Source organism: Molothrus aeneus, chromosome 19, assembly GCF_037042795.1.
Source record: "Molothrus aeneus isolate 106 chromosome 19, BPBGC_Maene_1.0, whole genome shotgun sequence".
Taxonomy (NCBI): domain Eukaryota; kingdom Metazoa; phylum Chordata; class Aves; order Passeriformes; family Icteridae; genus Molothrus; species Molothrus aeneus.
This window is the reverse complement of record NC_089664.1, coordinates 6,614,107-6,639,535: the sequence shown is the minus strand read 5'-3', so window position 1 is coordinate 6,639,535 and position 25,429 is coordinate 6,614,107. Positions and strand designations below refer to the sequence as shown.

Below are 25,429 nucleotides of genomic sequence, written 5' to 3'. Positions count from 1 at the left end.
ATCCTGGATTTAACAGGGAAGGGAAGGGAAGGGAAGGGAAGGGAAGGGAAGGGAAGGGAAGGGAAGGGAAGGGAAGGGAAGGGAAGGGAAGGGAAGGGAAGGGAAGGGAAGGGAAGGGAAGGGAAGGGAAGGGAAGGGAAGGGAAGGGAAGGGCTCACCGTGAACCCGCACCCGGCCATGGGGGCCGCTGTCCCCGGGGGCGGCCCTGCAGCTGTACTCGCCCCCATCTGCCGCAGCCACCGCCAGCACCTGCAGGAAACGCCCCTGGGCCAGGAGCTGCCTGCGGGCATCCTCCTAAAAGCAGCGGGAGCCGTCAGCAGGGACCCAGCATCAGCCCCAGCACAGCCCCGTGCTGCTGGTGACCGTGGCCAGGCTCTGACCATGAGTGTCCCTGTCCCCTCACAGGTACCTGCAGCACGGAGCCCTCCCGGTACCACTCGACGCTGGGGTGGGGCTCAGCAGCCTCTGGGCACTCCAGGAGGAGCTGTCCCCCTGGCACAGCCGTGATGATGGGGATCTCCCCGGCGCTGGCAGTGCTGGGGGGTGCTGTGGGACACGGCCCGGGGTTGTCAGGGTGGGCTGGACAGCCCCATCCCTGTCCCCATAAGTCATGCATAGGCCCCCACTCTGTAGGACGGTCACTGTGCTACAGATGCCTCTTTTGGAGCCCACACCAATCCCAAAAAGGGGGTTCTGGCTCTCTGGTCCCCCAGGGGTTCGAGCATCCTGCAGCCCTCCTGCAAGCCCCCTCCTGGCTGCTCTGCTGGGATCATGCTACCTTGGATGCTGACATGGAAGCTCCTGCTGTCCTCCCCTGCAGGGCTAGTGGCCAGGCAGGTGTACAAGCCAGCATCAGCCACCTGCACAGCCAGGAGAGGGGAAAAAGTGAGGCACAGAAAGAAAACCCAGGCAGGGAGAAAAAAGTGGAACTCCTACCTCAGTGCTGTCAATGTGGAGGGTGCTCTCATTCCCTGTCACGAGCGAGGGCCCTGCCAGCAGCTGTCCATCCTTCTCCCAGGTGACAGTGGGCATGGGGACACCCATCACCACACACCTGAGCCCTAGAGGGGTGCCCACAGCGATGGATATCTCAGTGGGATGGGACCCAGCCTCGACACGGGGTGGCTCTGCAAGGCACACAGCAAGGCAGGAGGGCTCATCCCCTCATTGCTCCTAAAAAATTGGCTCAGCTGCCCTTCCCAAATCCCAGAGGGATGACACGCACCCATCACCACGAGGTGGAAGGCTTTGCTGACCTCCCCCACTTCATTCACCACCAGGCATGAGTAAATGCCTGCATCAGCTGGTGCCACGGCCACCAGGCTCAGCTGTGGGCCCCCAGGCACCTGGGCCCTCTGCTGCCCCAGGGGCTCTCCGTTCTTCAGCCAGGTCACTGACGGTGCTGGGGACCCGGTGGCTTTGCAGGTGAAAGTGACATCGGAGCCCTCGGCCACCATCTGCTCCTCACTGCTCTCGGGGCTCTCCAGGACGGGGGGCACTGGGGAGAAAAGGCAGGTTCTGGACACCGGGGTGGGTTTGGCCACTCCCTACTGTCCTGAGTGTCACAGACATCTTTTATGAAAATCCTTTCCTGAAGATTTTTTCCTCCTGAGAAGCCTCAGGAGCAAAATGTAACCAATGGTTATCTGCTGCTGTGGAATGCAACAGGTGCATCTGGGATTGGTCTCATGTGGTTGTTTCTAATTAATGGCCAATCACAGTCAGCTGGCTCAGACTCTCTGTCCCAGACACAAGTCTTTCTTATTCATTCTTTATTTTTCTATTCTTAGCCAGCCTTCTGATGAAATCCTTTCTTCTATTATTTTAGTATAGTTTTAATATAATATATATAATAAAATAATAAATCAAGCCTTCTGAAACATGGAGTCAGATCCCCATCTCTTCCCTCATCCTAAGACCCCTGTGAACACGGTCACATCCCGCGAGCAGCCAGAGGTGGCTCAGTCCCCCTGCAGGAGGCTCTGGGGCTGCTCTGGGGCTGCTCCTGCTTTGCTCCCACCCCAGCAGTGGAGGAATGGCTCGGGACTGCTCGGGAATGGGCGCCATGCACAGAGTGTGCTCTGCCAACAAAAGCAGTGCCCAGGTGCCCCTGCCGTGCCCTCCCAGCCCCTGCCCTGTACCCTGGATCTGCAGGACGAAGCTGTGATCGGCCACTCCCGCCCGGCTGGAGACGATGCAGGTGTAGAGTCCAGCATCGGAGAGCTGAGCCTGGGAGATCCTAACGTGGGATGGGACACGGGGATGGGGAGGAGACATCAGCTCCGGGTGCCCGCCTGCTCCCCAGGGCGACACTGGAGGGTGCAGCAGTGTCCCGAGCACCAGCCCCGAAGCCTGACCGCGGCTGCAGGGTCGCTTCTCACCGGAGGACGTGCCCAGCCGAGAGCAGGGTGACACGAGGGGACAGGCGGAGGGGCAGCCCGTCCTTCAGCCAGCTCACATGCAGCGGAGGGGACCCCCGTGCCCAGCACTGCAGCGTCACCGCGGCGGACAGGACTGCGCGGGCCGCCTCCGGCTCACCATGGGCGCCTCCCTCGATACTGGGAGGGACTGGGAGAGGGGACACAGGGGCTGCTGGGGCGGTCGGGGCGGGGTGGCCCCGGCACTCCCCGCAGCTCCCAGCCCTGCTCACCCAGCACGTTCAGCGTGTGCAGCCGCGCGTCCTCGCCCAGGCTGTTCCGGGCCACGCACGTGTAATCCCCGGAGTCGGCGGCTCGCAGCCCCTCCAGGAGCAGGGCGCTGCCATCGGGGGACACCCTGCGTGGGGAGGGCGGGACGGTGACCCGGGTGCCCATCCCGTGGGGCACAAGTGCTCTGTGTGCTCAGTTTACAGCCAAGGATGAGGATTCTGGGCACACTGCAAGGTCAGGGACCCTGCAGGGTGACAGTGGCCATCCCAGACTTCCAGGTTTACCCCAAGATGACATTCTCCCAGCAAAGAGCAGGGATGAGCACATCCCAGACCAAGCAACAGGAAGAAGCAGCACAGCTCACCGTGCCCTGCCCAGCAATTTTGCCCATGAGGACGCTTGGGCATCCCCCCAAGACTCACCGGGCGTGTGAGGGCGGCTGCAGCCCCAGGGGCCGCCCGTCCTTCAGCCAGGAGATGTGAGGGCTGGGCTGCCCCTCTGCCCGGCACTCCAGCCTCACCCTGCTGCCCTCCAGCACGCTGTGCTCGCTGGGGTCCCCTGCACCGCTGATCCGGGGGGCCACTGCACGAGGGGAGAGGGAGGCTGAGGAGGAGGAGCAGGGGGAGGAAGGCTCGCCTCTGAGGCTCCACAGGGAGCTCAGCCTCTGAGGCTCCCCAGGCTGCCTCGGGGAAGCCCTACCTCGCACCAGCACCATGAAGTCCTTGCGTGTCTCGGCCCCCAGGCCCTGTGCCAGGCAGGTGTATCGGCCCTGGTGGAAGGGCTGCAGGGGGCTGAGCAGGAGCTGGGCCCCCCCGGACACCAAACCCTGCTCTGGGCTCACCTCTGCAAAGAGACACCCTGGGTGAGGGGGGCTGAGCAGGGCTCCTCCACTCAGCCCTCCCCAGGCTCATTGCTGAGCTTTCCCCCCAGACCCAGGTTTGGGGACACTGTTAAAGCAAAGCAAAGCAGGGTTTTTGCAGAGTTCACTGCTGGAGCCTTACAGGAGAAAAGAGACACTGGCTTGGGGGCAAACCCCTGTCCCAGCAAGCACCCCAAGGGCTGGTCCCCAGAGAGCTCACCCCCTGCATATCCCTCCATCATGCCCACATCCCGTGGCTTTGAGCCTCAGGAATGAACCTCAGGTCTCTCCTGAAAGCTTGCAGGGAACAGGCCAGACCCTTCATGCTCTGTCCCCTCTCTGGGCAGCCCTGAGAGTCTCTTGCAGCGGGGTTAGAAGTTGGGAAACTGAGGCAGGGCTGCTTGGAGGGGAGCAGCAGGGAGGCTGGCTGGGGGTGGCAGGCTGGCACAGCGATCCCCTGCACACACACCCAGCGGGTGCCCGTCCTTCAGCCAGGTGACAGAGGGCACAGCCACACCGGTGACAGGGCAGCTCAGCACCAGGGGTGTCCCCATGTCAGCTTCCAACGTCTCCTGCTGTGGGTCTCGGGTGCCTGGGGGTTCTGAGGAGGATGAGCAGGGACAGGGGTGTGAGACAGAGCCGGTCTCACTGTCAGCTCGGGGGAGAGCTCCTGACTGAGCCCTCAGCACTCACCATGGATGGTGAGGATGAAGCTCTTCTGGTCCTGGCTGGCCACGTTCAGTGCCATGCACGTGTATGTGCCTGAGCTGGAGAGCTGCAGGCCAGGGAGCTGCAGCACCCGAGAGCCTGGAAGAAGAGGAGAGCAGGGAATCAGGACAGCCTGGAGCAGAACCAGGTGACTGATCCCGCAGCACCCGGCCAAGCTCCATGCAAAAGGAGTCTGGCCATGGAATTCCCATCTTTGAGATCCAAAGCCTTGCTGTGTCCCGCAGGAAGGAGCACTGAGCTCCCAGGGAGCAGCAGCGTGGAACTCTGCAGGATGCAGCCCTTGGTCCTCTCCAGAGAGGATCACTCAGCATTGTGTCATTAGTGTGTCATTAGCATGTCATTAGCGTGTCACACAACACAGAGGCTGAGCTGGGGACCCACCGTGGCATCCAAAAAGGGGGATTAGGGGAGCAATGATCCTGGCTGATCCCAACACACCTCGGGTGACAGTCCCCTCCTCTCCGAGCCGCAGGACGTGGCCGTCCTTGTACCAGGTGATCTCTGCAGCCGGGTGGGGCTGGATGTCACACACGAGTGAGACGCTGCCATTGACAACGCCATCGACCTTCTCGGGGTCTGCAGCCACACTCCAGGGAGATTCTGCTCCAGTGCACCCAAAAGACAGCGCCAGAGGGGAGCCATCACCGTGGGGGCTGATGCCTCCCCAGGAGGAAGCACACAGGGAGCCTTTAGCCTGCTCAGCCTCCTCACACAGGGTGAGCGTGACCAGCACAAAGGGACAGAGGCAGCCACGCAGTTCCAGAGCCAAAGGGAACTCCAGTTGGTGGAGAAAGAGGAGGAGGGCAGTAAATCAGTGACCCAGGGAAGGGGAGATGCCTTACCCTGCACAGAGAGGGCAAAGTGCTTCTCAGCTGAGCCAGCTGGGTTCTCAGCCACGCACGTGTAACTCCCAGTGTCACCCACCTCCACCATTGCCACCTGCAGAGGGGGAGCAGAGCACCACTGAGGGCTGCCCCAAGCTGGGGAGGTGCTGGGGCTCCCATGGGGACCTTGGTGAGACCAGGGCAGCCACCTTTGTGAGGAAAGGATGCCCCATCCCCTCCATCCAATGTCCCCTGGGTCTCTCCCCAGCACAGCCACCTGCTGTGGGGAACACCAACCTGCAGGAGAGTGCCACCCTCCAGGAGCTGGTGCCGTGGGCCAGCCTCTATGGGGACATCATTCCAGAGCCAGGACACCGTGGGCTCTGGGTGCCCAGTAGCTTCACACTCAAACTGGACAGTGCCATTGATGGTGGCCGTCACCTCCTCCTCCAGGTCCTCTGTGCCACCACGGATGGCTGGGGCAGCTGGGAGCAGCTGGTTATGGGGCTGCCACGTGCCTCAGCCCAGTGTCCCCTGTCCCTATACTCACTGAGCACCTCCAGCTCGTAGTGCAGGCGGTCCCGGCCTGCAGTGTTGGCCGCCTCGCAGGTGTACCTGCCCCTGTGCTCCTCCTGCACCGCCTGCAGCTGCAGCACCCGGCCCCCTGTGGCACAGGACAGGGCACAGGGCCTGTGGGATATCCCCCAGCCCTGCCCTGCACAGCCCCAGTGACTCAGAGGTCCCAGGGGTGCTGTGGGTGGTGGCAGCAGGAAGGGGACAGGATCCATCCTCCCCCATGCTATGGATGCTCTCAACCCACAAGGCTGCAGCAGGACCACCCCCAGGCCCCACAGGGGGGTTCACACCCACTGCCCATTACCTTGCAGCATCAGCACCCCCAGGCCAGGGGAGAGGGGCTCCCCATCCTTGTACCAAGTGAGCTGGGGGGGTGGGATGGCACTGGTGTCACAGTAGAGAGCGGTGGGCTGGCCAAGGACAGCCTGTCGGTGCTCTGTCACCTCCCCATCCTGGTCCTCCTCCCGATAAAAGATCTCAAGGGCTTCTTTGGGGCCTGTTTGCTGCTGGAAGATGGGGGGCACTGCGGGGACAGGCTGTGGTCAGCTGTGGGGAACGGGGACATTGATCCCCAGGTGCATCCACAGCACCTGCCCTCACTGCAGCTGAGGAGATGTTTGTTGTTTTCCAGCAGGCTTTAACTTTTTTTCCTGCTCACTTTTAACTTTTCCTTCTCTGCTCCCACAAGTGGCCCTGAGGACCCCCTGCCCTTGCTGAGACACCCCCTGCTCTGGGTGCTGGCTCTCTGCCCAGGGCTCACCTTGGATGTGCACAATGAAGTCCCTGTCATCTTCACCCACAGCATTGGTGGCCACACAGGTGTAGTGCCCTGAATCCGAGACACCAGCAGCTTGGATCTGGAGGACCTGCCCCTCACTGAGGATCTGGATGTGTTCAGAGCTTTCCAGAAGCTGAAGGGAAGAAAGAGAAGGGCAGGAGGAGGATTACACACCCAGGAGTGGGGCAGAGCCCAGCCAGCTGTGTAAAGGGTATCTTCCCACTCCATCCAGCTGGGACAGTCCTGGGACAGTCCTGGGACAGTCCCAGCTCCTCCCTGGTCACAGCTGGACCTCACCTGCTTGTCCTTGTACCAGTGGATGGTTGGCTCGGGCACAGCCCAGGTCTCACACTCCAGCACCACTGTGCTGTTCACCCTGGCTTTCACCTCTTTCACAGCAAATTCCCCCAGAGGATCCTCTCTGGCAATCCAAGGAGGAACTGGTGGGGAAAGACAAAGGGAAGCAAAAGGCAGCCAAAGGAAGCAGCACTGGGCTGGTTACAGTGGTGGGGTCACTGCAGGAATTAGGAAGGATGTGGGGAGCTCCCTCACCCAGGACTTTCACAGCATAGCTCTTCACAGCCTCCCCATCCTCACTGGCCACGATGCAGCTGTAGGTGCCTGTGTCCTCCTCCTGGGCATTCAGGATCTGCAGCCCATGGCCACCTGGACAAAGGGGGTCTCCTGAGAGGGCTGCTGCTCACAGCCACAGCTCTCTCTCCCCATGCAGCACCTGAACGCATCCCTAGGGATCTGCTGAGCACCTGCAAGCCTGGCTGGAGGGAGCCTGATGCTCTTCTAGAGCCCAGTCCCAGGTTTGTAAAAACCAGCACTGAGGAGTCTTGTTATTATCAGAGGATGCAGCACTTGGAGGAGCAGCATCCAGCTGATCCCTGAGCCCTCAGGTCCCGCAGGATGATGATTTCTCACCTTCTCACTGTGCTGCACCCCTGCCAGACCAAGAAAAGGCCCCACTCCCCAGGGCATGCACAGCAAGGGGCCACCACAGTCATGCAGAGCCAGGGAACAGCAGCACAGTACCAGGGAGCAGGAGGACATTTCTGGATGCTTTGAGAGGAACCTGGTCCTTGAGCCAGGTGATGTTGGGAGATGGGTATGGCAGGGCCTCGCAGAGCAGGGAGATGGGGTTGTTGATGATCACTGTCACCTCTTCTGCAGAATCATCTTGAGCAGAGGTGGGACTGGCTGCAGAGACGTGGTTGTGTGTTAGATCAGCACTGGCACACACACTTCAGCTTCCCAGTGCTTCATCCCCCCACCAGAGAGCACGATCCAAGTTCAGGCAGTTGGAATTGACCCAGCCTGTGCCAGCTTCAGACTCTGCCCTGCCCTGCTGCCCTCCAAAACCACAGAGACCCAGAAGACACATCCCCCCTTCCACAAGCCACCATCACAGATGGATCCTGCACTAAGCAGGTGCTTTCTGCTCCTCCAGGAGGTCTCACAAGGGCTTTGGGACAGGTCCCTGACACGCTTTGGCTGCAGGACTAAGGGATCCTCCCCACCTACCTGGGGCAGGCCATTAAAACCCACTAAGTCTGCTCACACCTGAGACCCTGCCTCCATCCAAAGGCATCTCATACCCAAAACATCCAGCAGGTAATTCTTGGTCTGATTTGCCACAGAGTTGGAGGCCACACAGGAATAGAGACCAGCATGGGCCAGGGAGGCTTGGGGGATGTGGAACAAGGACCCATCAGGGGAGATGGAGAAGGTGCCAGGGAGAGGGTGGTTGTCTTTCATCCAGGTGATCTTGGGTTGTGGGTTGCCTGTGAGGGATGGAAAATGGGCTTTGGCCTTTGTGTGAAGTTTTTCCATGTGTGAGCACAGCCTGGCTGGGATCACTGTCAGAGCTTTTCTGAAAAGCAGAGACATCATCCCAAATCAACATTATCATGATCTGGATCAGGATTTTAGAAGCTGCTGGATGAGCCAGCAAGAAGAAAGAACTGTCCTGAGTGGGAGGTGATTAATTATTCCCATCACTAAAGGGAGAAATGAGATTAGAGAAGTTTTAGCTCCATTTGGGAAAGATTGGATCTTCCAGTGTGGAACAGGCTCCCCACATGGGCGTCCCCTCCCCAGCCCTTCCCGGACAGCACAACTGCAGAGCCAGGAACCATCCCAACCGAGCTCTGCAGCCCATTTCAGCTGTTTCCATGTCTCTGCCTGGAGCCATCCCTTTGTTCCACACCCCAAAGTGAGACTCAGGTCTGCCCCTGGGCCCCATCTCCCCCTTGCTCATGCCACCTCCCTTCCCCACTCGATGCTCACCTGAAGCCAGGCAGGACCAGGTGACAGCGTGGCCCTCGGGCACCTTGAAGGTGTCTTCTTCATCTGCATTCTCAATGTGGGGAGGAACTAGGAACACAAGCCCCCAGGGATTTCAGCAGCTGGCCAGCTTGGCCTCTGAGCTCACATCCTAAGGACTCCAGCACACCCAGCATGGCCAGTCTTAACTCATGTCTGTTCCTGCAAGGGTGGAGCTCTGAAACCCCAGCAGGAATCCTGGAGGAGACAGAAGAGCCCTCCTTACCTAGGACCTCCACATAGAAATGCCTCCTGGCCTCCCCAGCTATGTTGCTGGCCAGGCAGGAATAGTGACCACCATGCTGGGCTTGTGCATGGGTGAGCCTGAGCAGCCAGCCCCCTGGAAGGACAGAGCAGAGGGGAATCAGGGCCTGGATCCAGGTACCAGCACATGCCAGCTGGATGGGAGGGGTGTTTGAACTGTGCTCCTGTGGGGCTGTAGCTCCACCATGAGTTTGAACTCATCAGTGTTGGGGCAAAACACGTTCCCAAAGCAGACCTCTGACCTGAAAGCAGCTGTGTGTGCTCGCTGGGGGTGACAGGAGAGCCATCCCAGAACCAGGTGATGCTGGGCTGGGGAATGCCAGTGGCCTCACAGGTCAGAGTCAGGGATCCTTGCAGGGAAACGCTGACATTGGTTGTCAGTCCTGATCCTTGAATGAACTCAGGAGGAACTGGGGATGCAAAAGGAGATGGACACTCATTTGCAAAGCAGCTGGGACATCAAAGGAGCAAAGCAAGGAGGGGAGAACTGGGTGAACCTGGGTTTTCCCACCTTCTTGCTTTGTCCAGTTTTAGGACATGAACCCAGAAGGATCATTAACATCACCTGGAGATGGTGACTTTAAAGGTGTTGTGGGACAGGTGACCCACAGCAAGTATGTGCCACTTACCTGCACACCTGAGCCCAGGCTTACAGGCTCACACTGGGATGGCCTGAGCCACCCCAGAACTTTTATAACTCAAGTGACCTTGACCCATGAGGTAGTAGAGGACTTTATATGAGATGATCTGCTGTGATGGCTCTGGAAAGAAACTCCTACTTGTTGGACACAGCTCTACAGCTATTCCTGAAGCAAAACCCTGGGACCTGCTGGATTGTCCAACACCTGCTGCACATCAAGTTACTCCCCATCACCACCCTCCTCATCCTGCCTGCATCCACCCCACCCCCAGCCCCATCCCACATCCTTACCATGCACCACAACTTCAAACTCCCTCTGCTCCTGCCCCTCTGTGTTGGCAGCCAGGCAAGTGTAGTGTCCTGCATGGGCCACCTCTGCCCTGGGGATGTGCAGCCTCCTCCCCTGCTCTGTGAGCAGGAGCCCATCCCCAGCAGCCACGGGCTGCCCGTCCTTCACCCACGTCACCCACGGGGCTGCTGTGCCCATGGCCTCGCACTCCAGAACTGTCTCACCACCCTCGATGACAGAAACCTTCCTTGGGGTGCTGCTGCTGCTGCTGCCCTGGGGCCTTGGCAGTGCTGTGGGCAGAGGGACAGGGGGTGGAGGGGATGAGCAGCAGCTCCCTCAGCCATGGGGCAAATCTGACCCAGGGAGCAGCATCCCTTCCAAAATATCCAAGGAAATGGCTTTAGGGTCCAGCTGGACCTTGCACTGAGAGAAGTCCCAACAGCTCCAGCTGCCCCCACAGGTCTCTGGTGCCCCATGCTCACCTTGCACCTCCAGGTGATGCTCCTTGCTGCTGCTGCCAGCAGCATTCCTGCACTCACACGTGTACGTCCCCTGGTCCAGCAACTCCACCTTCTCCATGTACACCACGTTCCCCCCTGGGGACACCAGCTTTGGGCTCCCTGGCTGGCTGGAGAGGGGCTCACCTGCCCAGGGAAAGGGACAGCAGCTTCCCCTCAGGCTCCCAGCAGGACAAATTCCCACCCACAAGCTGGATTCTGCTCAACAACAAGCACTCCTTGCTCCAAGGAGAACAACGGCTGGGTCAGCCCATGTGGGGAGAGATGAGGCTGAGGAACAGGGCCCTACCATCCTTCCACCAGCTCAGGGTGGGCAGGGGGGTCCCATGGCACTCGCAGGCCAGCTGCACAGGCTGTCCCTCCTGCACGGACACGGCCTCGGGCTCCGGCCAGGAGAAGGATGGAGGCACTGCAGGGATGAGAGGAGCAGCTCATTGATGGCACTGGGCAAGAGGAGAAGGGCAGCTTGGAGCTCCATCCTGCTGGATACACACCCCCTGCAGCCCTGCTGGGTGCCACAAAAACCCCAGCGACATTCCCCTGCCCTGGCTCCATGTGCAAACAATAATCTTGTCTCTCCAGCCAAGCGAGGGATGCTTTTAATTGCACGTGGCCCACAGCAGAGGATGACCAAGCATCCCACACACAAGCCAAGGTCAGGTTGGCCAGACACAGCCTTATTAGGCAGCCCTGCTCACTGAGAAGGTTACCCAACTCTTTCCATTACTGGGTGATGTTCTCAGCTGCTCATAAATACAGCTGGCTGGAAAATGGTAACTCCTTCCCATGAGGGATATCAGTTTGGAGAAGAAAAGCCTCAACACCCAGAAACCCTTGAAAAACAAAAACAGCAGAACCCAAACAATGCACCCGAGCCAGGACGGCAGACGTGCAAACATTTCCCTGGGAAGAGATTGCAGGAACAAGCCCAGAGCAGGAGAACTGGATCTTCTCCACGCCCTGGCCACCTGCCTGCAGGACTTCCACCAGCTAGAGCATCCCTGGGAAAAGCCAGGGCCTGGCTCAGCCCCCGGAGCTGTGGACATGCTGAATGGTCTGGGAAGCTGCAGGGGTGCTTGGATCAAGGGAGAAAAAGCATCCAGTGCCTGTCTTGGAGCCACCACTGAGTCTGGGGGGACAGAAATGTCACCAGGCACACGGGGTGCAAAAGGGACAGGGTGGGTGGGTGACCCTGTAATGGGGACCTGGAAATACCCATCCATGGGGCCATGGCTTTCCAGGATATCATTTGAGATGAACACAGGGGATTGCATGGCTGGAATTACAGATGAAGCAGAGGACAGGGTTCTGCTAGAGCCATCTCCCAGAGATGTATCCTGAGGGCTGGGACAACCCCACCGGTGCCACACGATATTCCAGGGGAGATGGAGAGATGCCCCCATCTCTCAGGAAGCCGCCCCAGCTGCACTCACCGGTGACCCGCAGGCTGTACCGGAGCTCAGCCAGCCCGGCCGCGTTGGAGGCCACGCAGCGGTAGCTGCCGGCATCGGAGAGCCGGGCACGGGGCAGCTCCAGGCGCTGCCCATCCCCGGACAGCGCCAGCCCCGCTCCGGCCCAGAGCCGCTCCTGCCCCTTGTACCAGGCGATGTCTGCAGGGCAGCAGAGAGCTGAGCTGGGAGGAACGATGCTGCTGTCCCCCTCAGCCAGGGAAAAGCCCACGGATTCGCGAGCAGGAGCTGAGGACAGGATTGACTCACCGGGAGCAGGCAGCCCCGAGGCCAGGCATTCCAGGGATGCCGAGCCGTTCTCGGGGATGGCCAAATCCACCGCGCTGGGTTCGATGGTCGGAGGCACTGCAACCCAGCAGCCCCTGTCAGCGGCTCTGTCTGCCTGCAGCCAGCACAGGGCAGAGCCCTGGGGCACAGCCAGGCTCACCCAGGGCTCCTGGCACAGCAGCAGCCAGGGGCTACAGCTCAGTCCCTGCTCTGGGAGGGGACCACATCCCCCCACGGTGCCACCACTGCTCCCCAAACTAGCCAGAGGTTTGGTCCCTGCCTCGATGAGACATCCATTCTTCCCAGGCAGGGATCTCTGTGCTCAGCTTCAGAGCCACGTCCTGCTGGTGGAGGGGAAATGGGGCTGGGGGAGGACCCTCCAGCAGGAAACACCAGTCAAGGATTTACTGTGCTGCCAATGCCATCACCTCTCAGCTTCATTGACCAAGGACAAGATCCTGAGGGATCAAGCCAGTGACCCTGCTCCTACCAAAAATCTGGGCCAAGAACTCCCACCTCTTTGGGCAGCCACATTCCTCCCAACACACAGGAGATGGACAGCCCCCCTCACCCCAGATGCTGCACTCACCATGCACTGAAACCTGCACCTCTGCCTGGGCCAGCCCTGCCCAGGTGCTGCCCTGGCAGACGTAGAGCCCTTGGTGACCAAGTCCCACTCGTGTGAGCAGCAGAGTGCCACCATCCTCGGACACCACCACTCCATCCTGTCCCTCCAGAGGGTGCCCATCCTTCAGCCACCTGCGGGCAAGGGGACGGGCAGCAAGTCCTGCCACCACCCACACCCTGTCTCTGCACACCAACAGGGCGAGCAGTGGGCTGCTGGCAGCAAGGACTGTCCCCTTGTCCCCTGGAATGGGGTTGGCAGTGCCTGCAGGGGACACCAGGGACAAGGAGAAGGAATGGATGCCTTCACCCTAAGGGTCACCCCTAGCACCCATCCTGGGAGCACAGGGAGCCTCAGCAGTGCAGCACTCACTGGATCTGGGCTGGGGGGATGCCCCTGGCGTGACACTGAATCCTCAGGGAGGTGTTGGCAACAGCTGCCAGGTGCCTTTCCCCATCACCAATCCACAGCTGGGGGGGAGCTGGGGGAGAGGGGACCTCAGGCTGTGACCACCCTCGGTCTCTGGCACAGGGGTGTGAGGCAGCCAAGGGTTTGGAGGGTTAGGGGCACATGGGCAGGGTGTTTGAACCTTGCACGTGCAGGCTGTAGCTGAGCGAGGCGTTCCCTGCAGCGTTGGTGGCCGTGCAGGTGTAGAGGCCATTGTCTGTCACCTGGGGCTCAGCCAGGTGCAGGGATCCTGAAGGGAGGACACTGAACCTTGGGGGAGAAGGAACAGAAAAGCTGGATGGGAGAAACAGCCATGTCATCCATCACCCAACCCTGAGCAGGAGCTGAGGGCTCAGAGCTCACCATCACCCCAGGACAGCCAAGAGAAGGTCACCATGGCCACCTCCCACTCAAAGAGGGTGGCACTGTCACAGACATATTTTCTGAAAAATACTTTTGCTAAGATTTTTCTCTTGAGAAGCTGAGAAACCTCAGAAACAAAATGTAAACAATAATTATTTCCTGCTGTAGAAAGCAACAGGTGCATCTTTGATTGGTCTCATGTGATTGTTTTTAATTAATGGCCAATCACAGTCCAGCTGTCTCAGACTCTCTGGTCAGTCACAACATTTTATTATTCTTTTCCTTTCCTTGCTAACCTTCTGATGAAACCCTTTCTTCTATTCTTTTATTATAGTTTTAATATACCATTTTCTTTTAATATAATATATATCATAAAATAATAAATCAGCCTTCTAAAACATAGAGTCAAGATTCTCATCTCTTCCCTCGTCCTGGGACCCCTGCAAACACCACCACAGTGGCACAGCTGCCCATGGGGGCAAATCCCCTTTGCTCAGCCCCTGCACGAGCTCAGCACGAGGCAGCACATGAGCTCAGGGGGATGGAGGAGGACCAGGGTCCCCCCAGAGCTCAGTCCCTGCAGCTGGAGCTGGCCCTGCTCTCATTGCCAGCCCCATCTGTGCTCCACAGACATAACATCATCTCAGCCCACGGCTGCAGATTCCTCCTGCTGTGCTCCCATAAATCACCCAGCATGGACAGGCCAGCTGAGATGTGGGGAGCAGCACAGGTCAGCCAGGAACAGCCATGGCAAAGCAGGCATGAACAGCAAGGCAATGCATGCCCCAAGAAGAGCAAAACCAAGCTGCCTTCCTGCTTCCCCAGGCCACAGCCATCCTCAGGGACAGGTAAGAAGTGTTTAAGCCCAAGACCAGGGCCCGTGGCTTTAGGGATCCCTTCCAACATGGTGCTAACACATGGGGAAAACATTGGAAGACCAAGACACCAGATAACCTGGAGAATGGTTGGATATGAGTTTATCCTCACCCACCAAATCACATTAACTGACTGTCCCATGGCTGTCATCAGCTTCAACGCCATCTACAAATTGATTTGTCCCTCCAGAAGTCACTCACTGGAACTGAACTGGCCTAAAACCCCACATCCCAGGGCAGACAAAGCCACTGCTGGGCTAAAAACTGTGTTTGTGCCAAACCTTGTCCCAAGAAGCACCAGGCCCTGGTCCAACACTTCCCTCAGGGATTCACCATCCCCAGGCACATCCTTGACCTTGTGACAGCACAAGGCAGGAATGTGCAGGAAGGCAGACAGACAGACAGCAGACTGAGGAGCTGCACTGGAGCTGCCTTTCCTTCCCAACCCCGTGTCCAGGGTAGGCACATGAATGATGGGAAGCAGCTGCTTGGTCCCAGATGTTTGGAAGATGGAAGAAAAGCCTGGTGCTCTCCAAGGAGAGCAGAGCTAATGCAGCCCTGCTCACTGCCTCAGCTCCTGCATTGCCCACAGGATGCCAGGGGTGCCCTTCACGTCCCCCTGCCAAGCAGCTCAGTCCCTTCATGGACCTGGCATCTCTCTGAAGAGACACAAAATCCCTGGAGATGGTGGCCCCAGCACCCAGAACCCTCCTTACCTGGTGCTGGCGAGGGGCAGGGGCTGGGGCTGCCGGCTCCACACCACCAGGGGAGGGGGGAATCCTTGGGCCTCGCAGGGCAGGGTGGTCTCCTGCCCCAGCACAGCCAGGATGGGGACAGGGTCTGATGTCTGTGATCCATTCACGCTGATCCTGGGCTTTGCTGCATGGAGAGGGGGCACAGCTGGTGCAGGGACACTTCAGGTGCCCCACAGCCCTCGCTGCTCCTCTTCCCATCCTCCAAACCCATCTGGCACCTGGATTGGTGCTCCAAGGATGCCAGGAGCATTCCCAGGTCATTCTCTCTCCCTCCAGACCCCTCTGGAGCTGTCCTGAGCACTCACTGCTGATGGAGAGCTGCATCTCCCGGCTGGAGAACCCTGCTGCACTGGTGGCTGTGCAGAAGTAGGTGCCAGCATCCCCAGGGGACGATGAAGGGATCAGGAGAGTCCCATTGGGGTCAAGCTGGTAGTGTGGGCTCGGTGAAATAGGCTCTGTGCCCTACAGAGGAAAGGGAAGGGAGAAAGGCAGAGATTCTCCCATGAGCTGAGCATCCTAAAGGCAAGAAGAGAGCTCTGGACACATCAGGGCAGGCCACACCCTGGTCCCAGCTCCCCAGGGCACTTGGTGCCACCTCCCCAGGCAGCCACAGCCACTCTGGAGAGCTCTACCCCTTCAAACACATTTCCCTGAACCCGAGGATGGCCCCAGCCGGGCTGGCAGGGGCACACAGCCCCCTGTCCCTGTCCCCTACCTTGGCCCAGGTGACAGTGGGGGGTGGCACGCCGGTGGCATTGCACTGCAGGGTGACAGCAGCTCCCTCGGTGGCAGTGACCAGAACAGGGCCAGGCTCAATGCTGGGAGGAGCTGGGAGGGAAGAGGAGCCTCGTCCTGCATGGCCAGGGCCACATCCAGCATGGAGAGCACCTGCCCTGTGTCACTGCTCAGAGGGGACACCCAGCTCCCTGCCACTCACCGTGGATGACCAGGGCCACGTCCTGCCTGTGCGAGCCGAGGGCGTTGGTCACCTCACAGGTGAAGGTTCCTGCGTCCCCCTGGGACACCTGCTCCACGTGCAGGCTCCCATCAGCCCGCATGGAATAGCGGCCACCCGGGGCTACCTGGACACGGGCAGAGAGCAGGGACAGGACAGGTGGCAGGGTCAAACACCAACACATCCCTGCATCTTTGGGGCACATCCAGAAATGAATCCTTGAGCAGCACTCTGATGTGGAGATAAACCCACGGTGCCTTCCCAACACAAATGCTCTGCTGGATTCTTTCACTGGCAGCTTTCGCCCCAAAGGCTGGGGGAGCCATCCTGCAGTGAAGCCCTCCCAGGGGGCAGGTGCCCACCCACCCACCCAGCCAAGATCCCAGCAGGCTTAGAATTCTCACCATCTGCCCATCCTTCAGCCAGCGGCGGGCTGGGAAGGGGCTCCCAGCCAGGATCACACAGGGCAGGGACACGGGCTGGCCCAGCAGCACACGGACCACGGGGGATGCAAGGGCTATTTCTGGGGCTGCTTGAAAGGGGGAAAGAGAATCAGCATTAATCAGTGATAAACTGGCCAGGAGCACTCAGGAGAATGGAGGTAGATCACCTTTGTTCCAAGGTCTGGATCCTGGCTCAGCATAAGCCAGCTCTGATTCCACTCCCCAGGAATTTGGGGATATTCACTGCAGTGTGAGTCCGTGGCAGCACATGAAGCCAAAGAGGGCTTGCAAGGGCATTGCCCAAACCCTGCCCTGGGGTCTCTGAGCATTCACTGTGGCCAGCTCAGGACCAGAGACAGCTGCTCTGGTCTCTGCCCTCACCCCTGCCGGCTCACTGGGATGGATTCACGAGCAAAGCACTGAAAAACAAACCCTGTCCCGTGACTGTGAGCTTGATCTCTGCCTGGATCTTCCCAAACTCGTTCTGGGCTTCACAGATGTAGATGGCTTGGTCATCCAGCGAGGCACCTGCAGCACAGTGGGAAGAAGCCTCAGCCTGGTGGGGCTGGAGAGCCCTGAGCAAGCTCCAAGGCAGGGACCACCCTCCCCTGCCCCACCACCATCTCCAGTGGGGACAGACTGCTCAGAGCTGGATTCTTGCAGGCTGTTACTGCACACCAGAGTTAAAAATACAAATAAATGCATGCACACTCAGCTCTTACTGTCAATGAGGAGCTGGGCAGTCTCCAGCTGGCTGGAAACCTCCCGTGGGCCCTGCCAGCCCACCACAGGCTTCCCGTCCTGCCGGGACCAGGTGACCTGTGGCAGGGGAGATCCCTCCACACGGCATGGCAGGCTCACTCTGTCCCCAACCTTGACCTCCACGTCGCCCAGGGGCTCAGGAAAGTGAGGGGCAGCTGGAGGAGAGAGCAGCAGAGAAAGGGCTCAGGCAGGTCCAGCATCCCCACAGCTGAGCCTGGAGAAGGGATGGGGCTGCAAAACCAATGGGCTGGGTGCCCTGACAAGTTACAAGACCCACATTTGGTGCTTTTCCAAAGCTGACAGAGCCTTTGCAGTTTCTACCTCTTCCAGTTACACTCATCAACCCCTGGCTCAGCAAAATAACTTGCACTTTTCCACCTTTAACTACTTTAAACCCTGCTGCCCTCAATGCAGAGCCTTCCCTCCTCCTCCTCATGCTCTTTCATCCCTTCTGCCTCCAGCAAAAGATTTCCACCTGCATTTTCAGACAGACAAAAGTCAGCCCCCACCTCTGCCTAATCCCACTGCATGCACTTTGCATCCCCAGCTGCACCCCAAGACCTCATGTCCCTGTGCAGAAACAACTGCCTTGTCTTTTCCCACTTGCTGAGCCTCCTGCATCTTCCCAAAGCTTGGAATTCCTGTGCCAAGCACCAACACCTCCCTGCTGGGAAGCCTTGGAAAGCAGCAAAGGGGAGCTGAGGCACCAAGCCGAGCTGTGGAAAAGGCTCGGGTCCCACGGTAGGACGCAGCAGGGCTTACATCCGACGGCAGGACTTACATCCCACGTGCAGCACGGTGCTGTCCGAGGCAGTGCCCGCCTCGCCCAGGGCCCGGCAGCCGTAGAGCCCCGCGTCCTCCTCCCGCACCGCCTGCAGCCGCAGCACCGCCCGCTGGCTGCCGGCCGGGAACGCGGCCAGCGCCTGCTCCCCTGCCAGAGCCCCGTGTCAGCGCCTCGGTGGGCTCCTGCCGTGCCACAGCCACGGGCGGTGTCCCCGCGGGGCGGGGGAGGGGGCCCGGTGAGGGCCCCGGTCTCACCTTTGTGCCACACGATGCGGGGCGGGGGCCACCCTGAAACCCAGCACTCCAGGGTGACATCCTCGCCCACCAGCACCTTCAGGCTGGGCGTCACTGCCAGGATGGCAGGGGGTTCTGTGCCGTGGGGAGAGGTGAATTTGGTCACCCTCTGCTGCTCTGGGGGCAATGCCATGCAGCCCAAGGGGAACCCAGAGCCCTGGGAGCTGTCCCCAACACCTTTATAACACACATCCCCATCCCCAAGGTGCTGTCCCCCAGTGCCTTTTATCACACACATCCCCATCCCCAAGGTGCTGTCCCCCAGTGCCTTTTATCACACACATCCCCATCCCCAAGGTGCTGTCCCCCAGTGCCTTTTATCACACACATCCCCATCCCCAAGGTGCTGTCCCCCAGTGCCTTTTATCACACACAGCCCCATTCCCACTGTGCTGACCCCAACACCCTTTATCACACACAGCCCCATTCCCAGTGTGCTGCCAGGGATCAGGTACCAGTGAACTCCAGGGTGACCACTTGCTCATCCCAGCCCAGAGTGCTGCTGGCATAGCAGCTGTAATTCCCTGCATCCTCTGGGACAGCAGACCTGATGTGCAGGGAACCCTCAGCATCCCTGAAAACCCTGCAGCAAATGGGAGAGAAAGGGAGAAATGAGCCCTGTGGAAACAGGGATGATGGAAAATGTGTTGATATAAATAAGCAGGTTTCAGGCCATGCTGGGCATGTGGTGGATGTGGGTCAGCACTTAGAGCCAGCTGCTGCAGGGAAGGACTTTGCTTTGAAACAGGGAAAAGCACTGAGAATTGGGCTTGTGAGATGAAAAAGCCTTCACCAAAGTGAACCCCTGCACTCACAGCCTGACACGGGCAGGAGTTGAAAGGCAAAAAGCAGAAGAAATTAAGGGGAAGTACAAGGAGTATTTTGAGACCTGAGCTCACACCAGGTGTGCAAAGTGGGGACAGTGACCTGGATAAGGCAGGACAGTTTAAAAATAAATGTAGGAAATTAAGGCCAGCAGCATGCCAAGCATCTCAGGAGCAGGGGCTGGGATACTGCAATGCCTCCCTCTTTCCAGGGCTATGGCAGCCCCAGGCCTCCCTCCCCTCACCTCGTACATCCCTGCAAGGGGACCCCCATCCCTGTGGGACAGGCAGGATGGAGGCTCCGGGCTCCCCAGGGTTACCTCTCATCCTGCTGCAGTGGCCAGCCCCAGTGCCTCCAGGTGGTTTGGGGCTGGGGGTGGCCCCCGGCCGTGCAGTTCAGCCGCAGCTCCTGGCCCCTGCTGAAACGCTGGGGACTGGGGTCCACCTTCACCCACGGCGCTTCTGCACGGGGTTGGAGCAGGGCTCAGCCTCCAGGTGCCATTCAGCACCCTCGCCCAGGCCAGGCTCCCACACAGGGGCACAGCCTACCCTGGATGAAGAGCCACAGCGAGGCAGTGGCAGTGCCACGGGCGCTCTGTGCCACACACTCGTACAGGCCCCCATCCCCCGGCTGCACGTGGCTGATCTCCAGAGAGCTGTTCTGCAGCAGCCGGGTCCTGCCGTCCCCTGGCTGTGCCACCTTCCCATCCCAGCTCCAGGTCAGGTTGTAGGGCACATCCCCCAGCACCACGCAGGACATGACCACGTCTTGGCCCGGTGAAGCTGTGATGTTGCCCGGGGCGATGAGACGTGGTGGTGGCTCTACAAACGTGGGATGGATGCCTGGGTGAAAGGAGCCTGTGCCCAGCCATGGGAAAGGCTCCAAGGCCTGGCACAAGCAGCCCCCACCTGAGACAGAGAGGTAGGCGCGGGCCCGGGACACTCCGACCTTGCTCGTGGCCGTGCACTCGTAAAAGCCTTCATCACTCTCAGACACTGCAGGGATCAACCAGCTGATGTTCCCTGAAATCCTGCAAAAAGGGAGAGATGAAAATATGGATCACTCCCACCGTGGGTCTGCCATGCCACCATCCTAGTCCTACTCCCTGGGGCTTTTTTTTCATCTGAGTCAGGCAGAGGTGCATCTCCATTTGCTGTGGACCTGTCCCCTTGGGATTTTCCTCTTGGGATGCTCAGAACCTGAAGGCACTCACACAGCACACAGCACCCCTCATCTGGCACAGCTCAGGGACTCACATGGGACCCTCCTGGGGCTCACTGGGCCATACCAGACGCTCACCTGAAGAGCTGCTCTTCCCCAAGCTTCCTCCTGCCACGGCTGAGCTGCAGCTGGAAAGGGACCTCACTCTGTGCAGAGCAGGAGATGAGCTGTGGCTCACGGCTGTAAGCCTGGATATTGCTGGAGATGTTCACTTTAGGCAGACCTGGAAGGGGTTGGGGATGTGCAGATGTACAGCACCCTTGGAAGCAGAACGACTAAGGAGAAACCAAAGCAGAGGCGGTGCTGCAGCCTCTGGTCCCTGCTCAGCACCCGCGGGTTGCACTCACCGGGGACCACGCTGGTGTAGGTGACCCCTGAGAGGCGGTGCAGGGGGTGGCCCTGGCCATCCTCACCCTTCACCTTCAGCAGAAAGTCCCCCGGGGGGACCCAGAGCGGCGAGCCCACCCAGAGCTGCGCACTGGGGCCAGCGGAGGAGTTGAGGAGGGGCTGCACGGGCAGCGAGAGCAGAACGTGGCCCGAGGTGTTGAAGAGCTCGATCTCCTGCAGGCGCCCAGGCGGCCTCAGACCCGTGCAGTTCAGCAGCACAGAGATGGGCAGACCTGCAAAGCGGGGAGGGAAAAAACCACCAACCACATTCCCGGCTGCAAAACCCCCAAATGCGGCACCCAGCCCCTCGGGCAGCACCAGCCTCACCCTGCACCGGCCGCTCTCCGGGCTGGCTGGTGTCAAATTCCGGCTGGGTGGAGAAGCTGGCTTGAAAATTAACATTGCTGATGCCCGTGATCCTCAGCGAGTGGCGGCCACTGCTCCGGGTCTGGAAGCAGATCGAGAGTCAAGTGCTGAGGGAGGGAAGGGAGAGGAGATGGGAAGGGAGAGGAGATGGGAAGGGAGAAGTTGCAGCCAGCCCCTTCCAGCCTGCTCACACATCCTCTGCCTGGCCAGAGATGGATGGGGATAGTCCACCCCTGGAAAAGCCTGGCAAGCTAAACATCCATCAGGGAAAGGCAGAGGATGTGCAGCTCTGCCAGCAGCCTACCGTGACCAGCCACGTCCCTGGCTCGTAGGGCTCCAGGGCCACCACCATGGCTGAGTTGGGGATGCTGAGCAGCTCCTTCAGACCTCGGCCCTTCTCCAGGACCTTTCCTGTGACAGGAAGTGAATGCCTCAGGTGGGCAAGCCAGGTCCATCCCCTGGCTCCTACAGCAGCTGGGAATCACCTCCCTCAGGGCTCAGGGTAGTGCAGAGCCCGTCACAGCTCACAGCCAGGGAAAACCCTCAAAGGCAGAGGCAAAGGCAGCTTGGGAGGGGAGCAGGGACATGTGCTGGTGTTTGCTGGGGGCTTTGTAGCTCATCACCTTTTCATTTGAGTTTTAGGGCAGGTTTTGTGAACCCCTTGCTGCTTGTCCTCACCTGAGGTCTTTGTGGGGGCCAAAGCCCCACCTTCTCCTTGTTGTCCCTCTCCCAGCTCCTACCTGCTGGATCCTGGACCCTGATCCCTGGGGCAGGGCCACTCAGGGAGATGGTGACCTCCTTCAGGCTGGGATCAAAGGCGACCTGCCATGTGTTCTCCCCACCATCCTCGTGGTCTGTGGACAGCAGGTGGACCTTGGAAGCCTGGATGGCCTCTTCCACCCACTTCAGCACCTGCAGGCAGTCAGGGGAGGATTAAACCTGGATCTCCCCTCCCCAGCCGGCACAGCCTCACTTCAGCACAAGGGGCCAGGTGTCCCCACTCACCTCTGTCACCTGCTGCTTGTCCAGGTGGAAGATCTGCCCTGAGCTGGTGGCGGCGATGCGCTCGTACACGCGGTACCCGGGGTGGCTCCTGTCCCCGCAGTCCCCCGTCAGCACAAACACCACCTGCCACAGCAACCCGCGGGAGGGGACACAGCTGGCACCCACCAGCATCCCAGGACATCGAATCGGCCCCGGGGGGTGCAAAATTCCCCCAGTGCGAGGGTTTCATCTCTGCGCCTCGCTGATGCGGTGCTGCAGCCGCAGGAGCCGGGGCCGCTCACCTGGCTCTGCTTGTGCTGCAGCAGCCGCAGCAGCTCCTCCTGCTGCTCGTAGTCCTTGGCCCGAGCATCCGAGAAGACGTAAACGAAGGAGCCGGGATGCGAGATCTCCACGGCCACCCTGATGGCGCCCACGCTCATCTCCGGGCAGTCCCCCCCGCCCTGGGGACACAGGCACGGAGCCACCCAGGGCTCAGCTCCCGGCAGGATCCCACCCGGGGGATGCTCACGGGGAGGAACGGCCTCATGTTACTGGAGTCAGCGGGATGGAACTGCAGGGACATTCGGGATCACACGGACCCGGCCCTGTCTCGCTAACGAGGATAATTAAAGCACCCATTTGGGGATCCATGGTCACAGAAAGCTTTAAGTGGGCACATTTGTGCCAGCCCCCCCAGGGAAACCTCCTGGCACAGAGAGGACCAGCTCCCACTTTCCCAGGGCTTGGCACCCCGAAGGGCTGGGAAAGCATTTGCAGCCTGAGCGTGACACCTCCTGCCAAAACAGCTGCATCCGAAGGGAAAAGCCACAGGGATTTAGCAATTCACAGGAGGCAGGGCAAGAGTGGGGATGGATAAAGCAGGATTAAGCTCCCGGGGAACATTTCAGCTGGCAGAAAACAGACAAAGTAATTTAAAATTAAAAAAAAAAAAACAACCCAGAAATTAAAAACTCAATTATCAGGCAGTGGTTGTAGAAAAGGGGATTTTTGGTTCCATGAAGAGTCTGGGCAAACTCTTCCGGGATCAGCATAAGAACTGTGAACTGGGAATTCTCTGCCCTGTTGCAGGACTCTGGGACAGCATCATCACCAATCCTCTCCACTCCCAGCCCTGTGTGCAGCCCCCAGCCAGTCTGGCTCAGCCTGAACCCCCATCACACTTGTGGGGGATGCAGGAATTGCCCCCAGAACCCACCGCCAGGCAGTGCCAAGGATGGGGGCTGAGGATGCCTACCTGGACATGGAGCTCCCGCAGGCGCTGCTGGAAGAGCTGGGGGTCCGTGGTGAGGGTGACAGGTCCCACCTCTGCAAGCACACAGATGCCACCACTCAGTCCTCTGAGCCCGGCACCAGCTCCTTCCAACACCACCCACACTGCTGGTGCTCCCGGCACCCGTGAGACTCAGGGTCCAGCATCTACCCTGGCCTGGCACCAGCAGAGAGGTGGCTTTGGGCAGACCAGCCCCTGTGCCCATACTATGACCACGTTGGCAGACTATTCCTACAGCCAGGAATTTCTCCCGACACGCTGGGTGGTCCCAGCCAGGGTGAGCTGCAAACCCTGTGCCCTTTTCTACTGGGGGAGGCTCCCAGCAAAGCAATGCAGGAATCCATTCACTGCCTCTGCCTCCTTCCCTGTCTGGCGCCAATGATTTCACTCAACTCTGTGTTTCAGCTGAAAATAAAGCTTGTGTGCCTTTCTCCTTGGAGGAGGCCAGGGCTCTTTTGGGGAGCAGCTGCTCTTTTATGGATGTGCACAAAAACAGGACAAAAGTAGGGGCAGAAAGAAATGATTCTGGTATCACAGCAAGTTACCAAAGCCTCTTAGCAAGTGTTGTTTTTATTGAGGTGACCTGGAAGCTCGTTGTGGAGTTGGACAGAAATACCCCCATGGTTAGTCCAAGGAGACAGAGCAGGATGGAAGGGGAAGAGCCACCCACAACAAAGTGCCAGCACCCCTGGGATTAACACAGTGCAAACAACCCAGCCTGTGCCCCCAGGATGGCTTGGGGACAGGAGCCCCAGCCCAGCTGCTGAGGTGTCATCCCCAGCACAGCACTCACCACGGCATCTAAAACAGGGAGAAGGAGCAGTGTGAGCACTTGTGAAGTGCACGCTTCAAGCACAGACCCAGCCAGGGGCACAGCCCAGCTCCTCACAGCCCCTCCATGGCAGGACACACCCTCAGCCTGTCCCGGACCTACCTGGGTCATGGAAGGGCACCAGGGCGTAGTTGCTGATGGGTTTGGTGCTCCTGCTGCGCGTCCGCTCCAGGATGCGCGAGGCGCCGTCCATCACCTGCACCAGGTCGTCGTACATGGAGCCGGTGACATCGAACACAAAGGCCAGAGTGGCCCACCCTGGGGGGCTCTCGGCCGCACCGAGGGCCAGCAGCGTGCAGAGAGCTACGAACACCCCTCCGTGGGGCGGCATGGCGGGGGGACACGCTCAGGTGTCAGGAGCGCCCCTCTTGTCCTCGTCCTTCCCGCAGAGCCGCTGGGAGCGTCCCCGCAGCAGGGAGGGAGGGAGGGACACGGTGTGCGAGGGGCCACACGCGGCGGGGACAGCGAAGGGACCCCGGGCAGGCACCGCCCAGCCCTCCGCAGCTGCGGACCTGCTCCTCCAGCGTTCAACTTCTGGGAGGGAGCAGGGAGGGAGGGAGGAAAAAGCGGAATTTTGGAGCCAGCGACGCGGCAGGGAGGTGGGTGGGAGTTGGAGGGAATCGGGATGGAGATAGAGCGGTTGGGAAGCAGATCCTGCAGCCCACGGGATTGTCAGAAACGCTGCCCAGGCCCCCTCCCCAGCCCTGACCCCCTGGCTCAGAGAGCCCCTGCTCTGCTGGGGGGAGCAGGGGGTTAGGGGAGGACACGGGGGTCACAGCTGAGCACCTGTGAGGAAACCCTGCCAAACCCCAGCGGGGGAGAGACAGCTGTGAAAGGAGCCCCAAGGACTCGAAACTCCCCCTTGCTGGGCAAAGGGCCCTGGAACGGGGGTCTGCAACGGGGCTTGGAGGGGAGGGGGCTCTGTGGGGGGCTCAGCCACGCAGCCACCCCACGAACAGGGAGCAAAGAGCCACGCAGAGCACAGACGGAGCCGGAGCCGGGCCGTGGGCTGGGACAGGCAGCGCTTGG

General features: G+C 59.8%; 1 protein-coding gene across 1 annotated transcript in view; it reads right to left on the bottom strand.

Moving 5' to 3' along the window:
• The window catches only part of HMCN2 (hemicentin 2), a 35,070-nt gene extending 10,339 nt beyond the window's left edge, over positions 1–24,731 (bottom strand). The window contains exons 1-55 of the mRNA XM_066562936.1: positions 24,503–24,731; positions 23,533–23,603; positions 22,580–22,738; positions 22,299–22,421; positions 22,034–22,205; positions 21,598–21,704; positions 21,255–21,375; positions 20,888–21,160; positions 20,619–20,763; positions 20,228–20,349; positions 19,868–20,140; positions 19,639–19,780; positions 18,950–19,077; positions 18,456–18,569; positions 18,199–18,348; positions 17,378–17,572; positions 17,088–17,183; positions 16,617–16,741; positions 16,195–16,339; positions 15,973–16,085; positions 15,563–15,719; positions 15,219–15,381; positions 13,407–13,534; positions 13,190–13,298; positions 12,782–12,951; positions 12,175–12,270; positions 11,890–12,066; positions 10,746–10,865; positions 10,421–10,582; positions 9,941–10,228; positions 9,252–9,419; positions 8,972–9,085; positions 8,710–8,796; positions 8,019–8,204; positions 7,456–7,620; positions 6,967–7,080; positions 6,712–6,854; positions 6,397–6,547; positions 5,941–6,159; positions 5,611–5,724; positions 5,358–5,545; positions 5,079–5,175; positions 4,675–4,836; positions 4,201–4,314; positions 3,977–4,108; positions 3,348–3,491; positions 3,071–3,230; positions 2,651–2,775; positions 2,382–2,568; positions 2,142–2,239; positions 1,226–1,498; positions 937–1,127; positions 779–860; positions 410–546; positions 159–294 (exon numbers count right to left, since the gene is read on the bottom strand). Of these exons, the coding sequence (XP_066419033.1) occupies positions 159–294; positions 410–546; positions 779–860; positions 937–1,127; positions 1,226–1,498; positions 2,142–2,239; positions 2,382–2,568; positions 2,651–2,775; positions 3,071–3,230; positions 3,348–3,491; positions 3,977–4,108; positions 4,201–4,314; positions 4,675–4,836; positions 5,079–5,175; positions 5,358–5,545; positions 5,611–5,724; positions 5,941–6,159; positions 6,397–6,547; positions 6,712–6,854; positions 6,967–7,080; positions 7,456–7,620; positions 8,019–8,204; positions 8,710–8,796; positions 8,972–9,085; positions 9,252–9,419; positions 9,941–10,228; positions 10,421–10,582; positions 10,746–10,865; positions 11,890–12,066; positions 12,175–12,270; positions 12,782–12,951; positions 13,190–13,298; positions 13,407–13,534; positions 15,219–15,381; positions 15,563–15,719; positions 15,973–16,085; positions 16,195–16,339; positions 16,617–16,741; positions 17,088–17,183; positions 17,378–17,572; positions 18,199–18,348; positions 18,456–18,569; positions 18,950–19,077; positions 19,639–19,780; positions 19,868–20,140; positions 20,228–20,349; positions 20,619–20,763; positions 20,888–21,160; positions 21,255–21,375; positions 21,598–21,704; positions 22,034–22,205; positions 22,299–22,421; positions 22,580–22,738; positions 23,533–23,603; positions 24,503–24,731 (8,260 nt within the window). The remainder of the gene's footprint in view (positions 1–158; positions 295–409; positions 547–778; positions 861–936; positions 1,128–1,225; positions 1,499–2,141; positions 2,240–2,381; positions 2,569–2,650; positions 2,776–3,070; positions 3,231–3,347; positions 3,492–3,976; positions 4,109–4,200; positions 4,315–4,674; positions 4,837–5,078; positions 5,176–5,357; positions 5,546–5,610; positions 5,725–5,940; positions 6,160–6,396; positions 6,548–6,711; positions 6,855–6,966; positions 7,081–7,455; positions 7,621–8,018; positions 8,205–8,709; positions 8,797–8,971; positions 9,086–9,251; positions 9,420–9,940; positions 10,229–10,420; positions 10,583–10,745; positions 10,866–11,889; positions 12,067–12,174; positions 12,271–12,781; positions 12,952–13,189; positions 13,299–13,406; positions 13,535–15,218; positions 15,382–15,562; positions 15,720–15,972; positions 16,086–16,194; positions 16,340–16,616; positions 16,742–17,087; positions 17,184–17,377; positions 17,573–18,198; positions 18,349–18,455; positions 18,570–18,949; positions 19,078–19,638; positions 19,781–19,867; positions 20,141–20,227; positions 20,350–20,618; positions 20,764–20,887; positions 21,161–21,254; positions 21,376–21,597; positions 21,705–22,033; positions 22,206–22,298; positions 22,422–22,579; positions 22,739–23,532; positions 23,604–24,502) is intronic.
• Between the last annotated feature and the right edge of the window lie 698 nt (positions 24,732–25,429).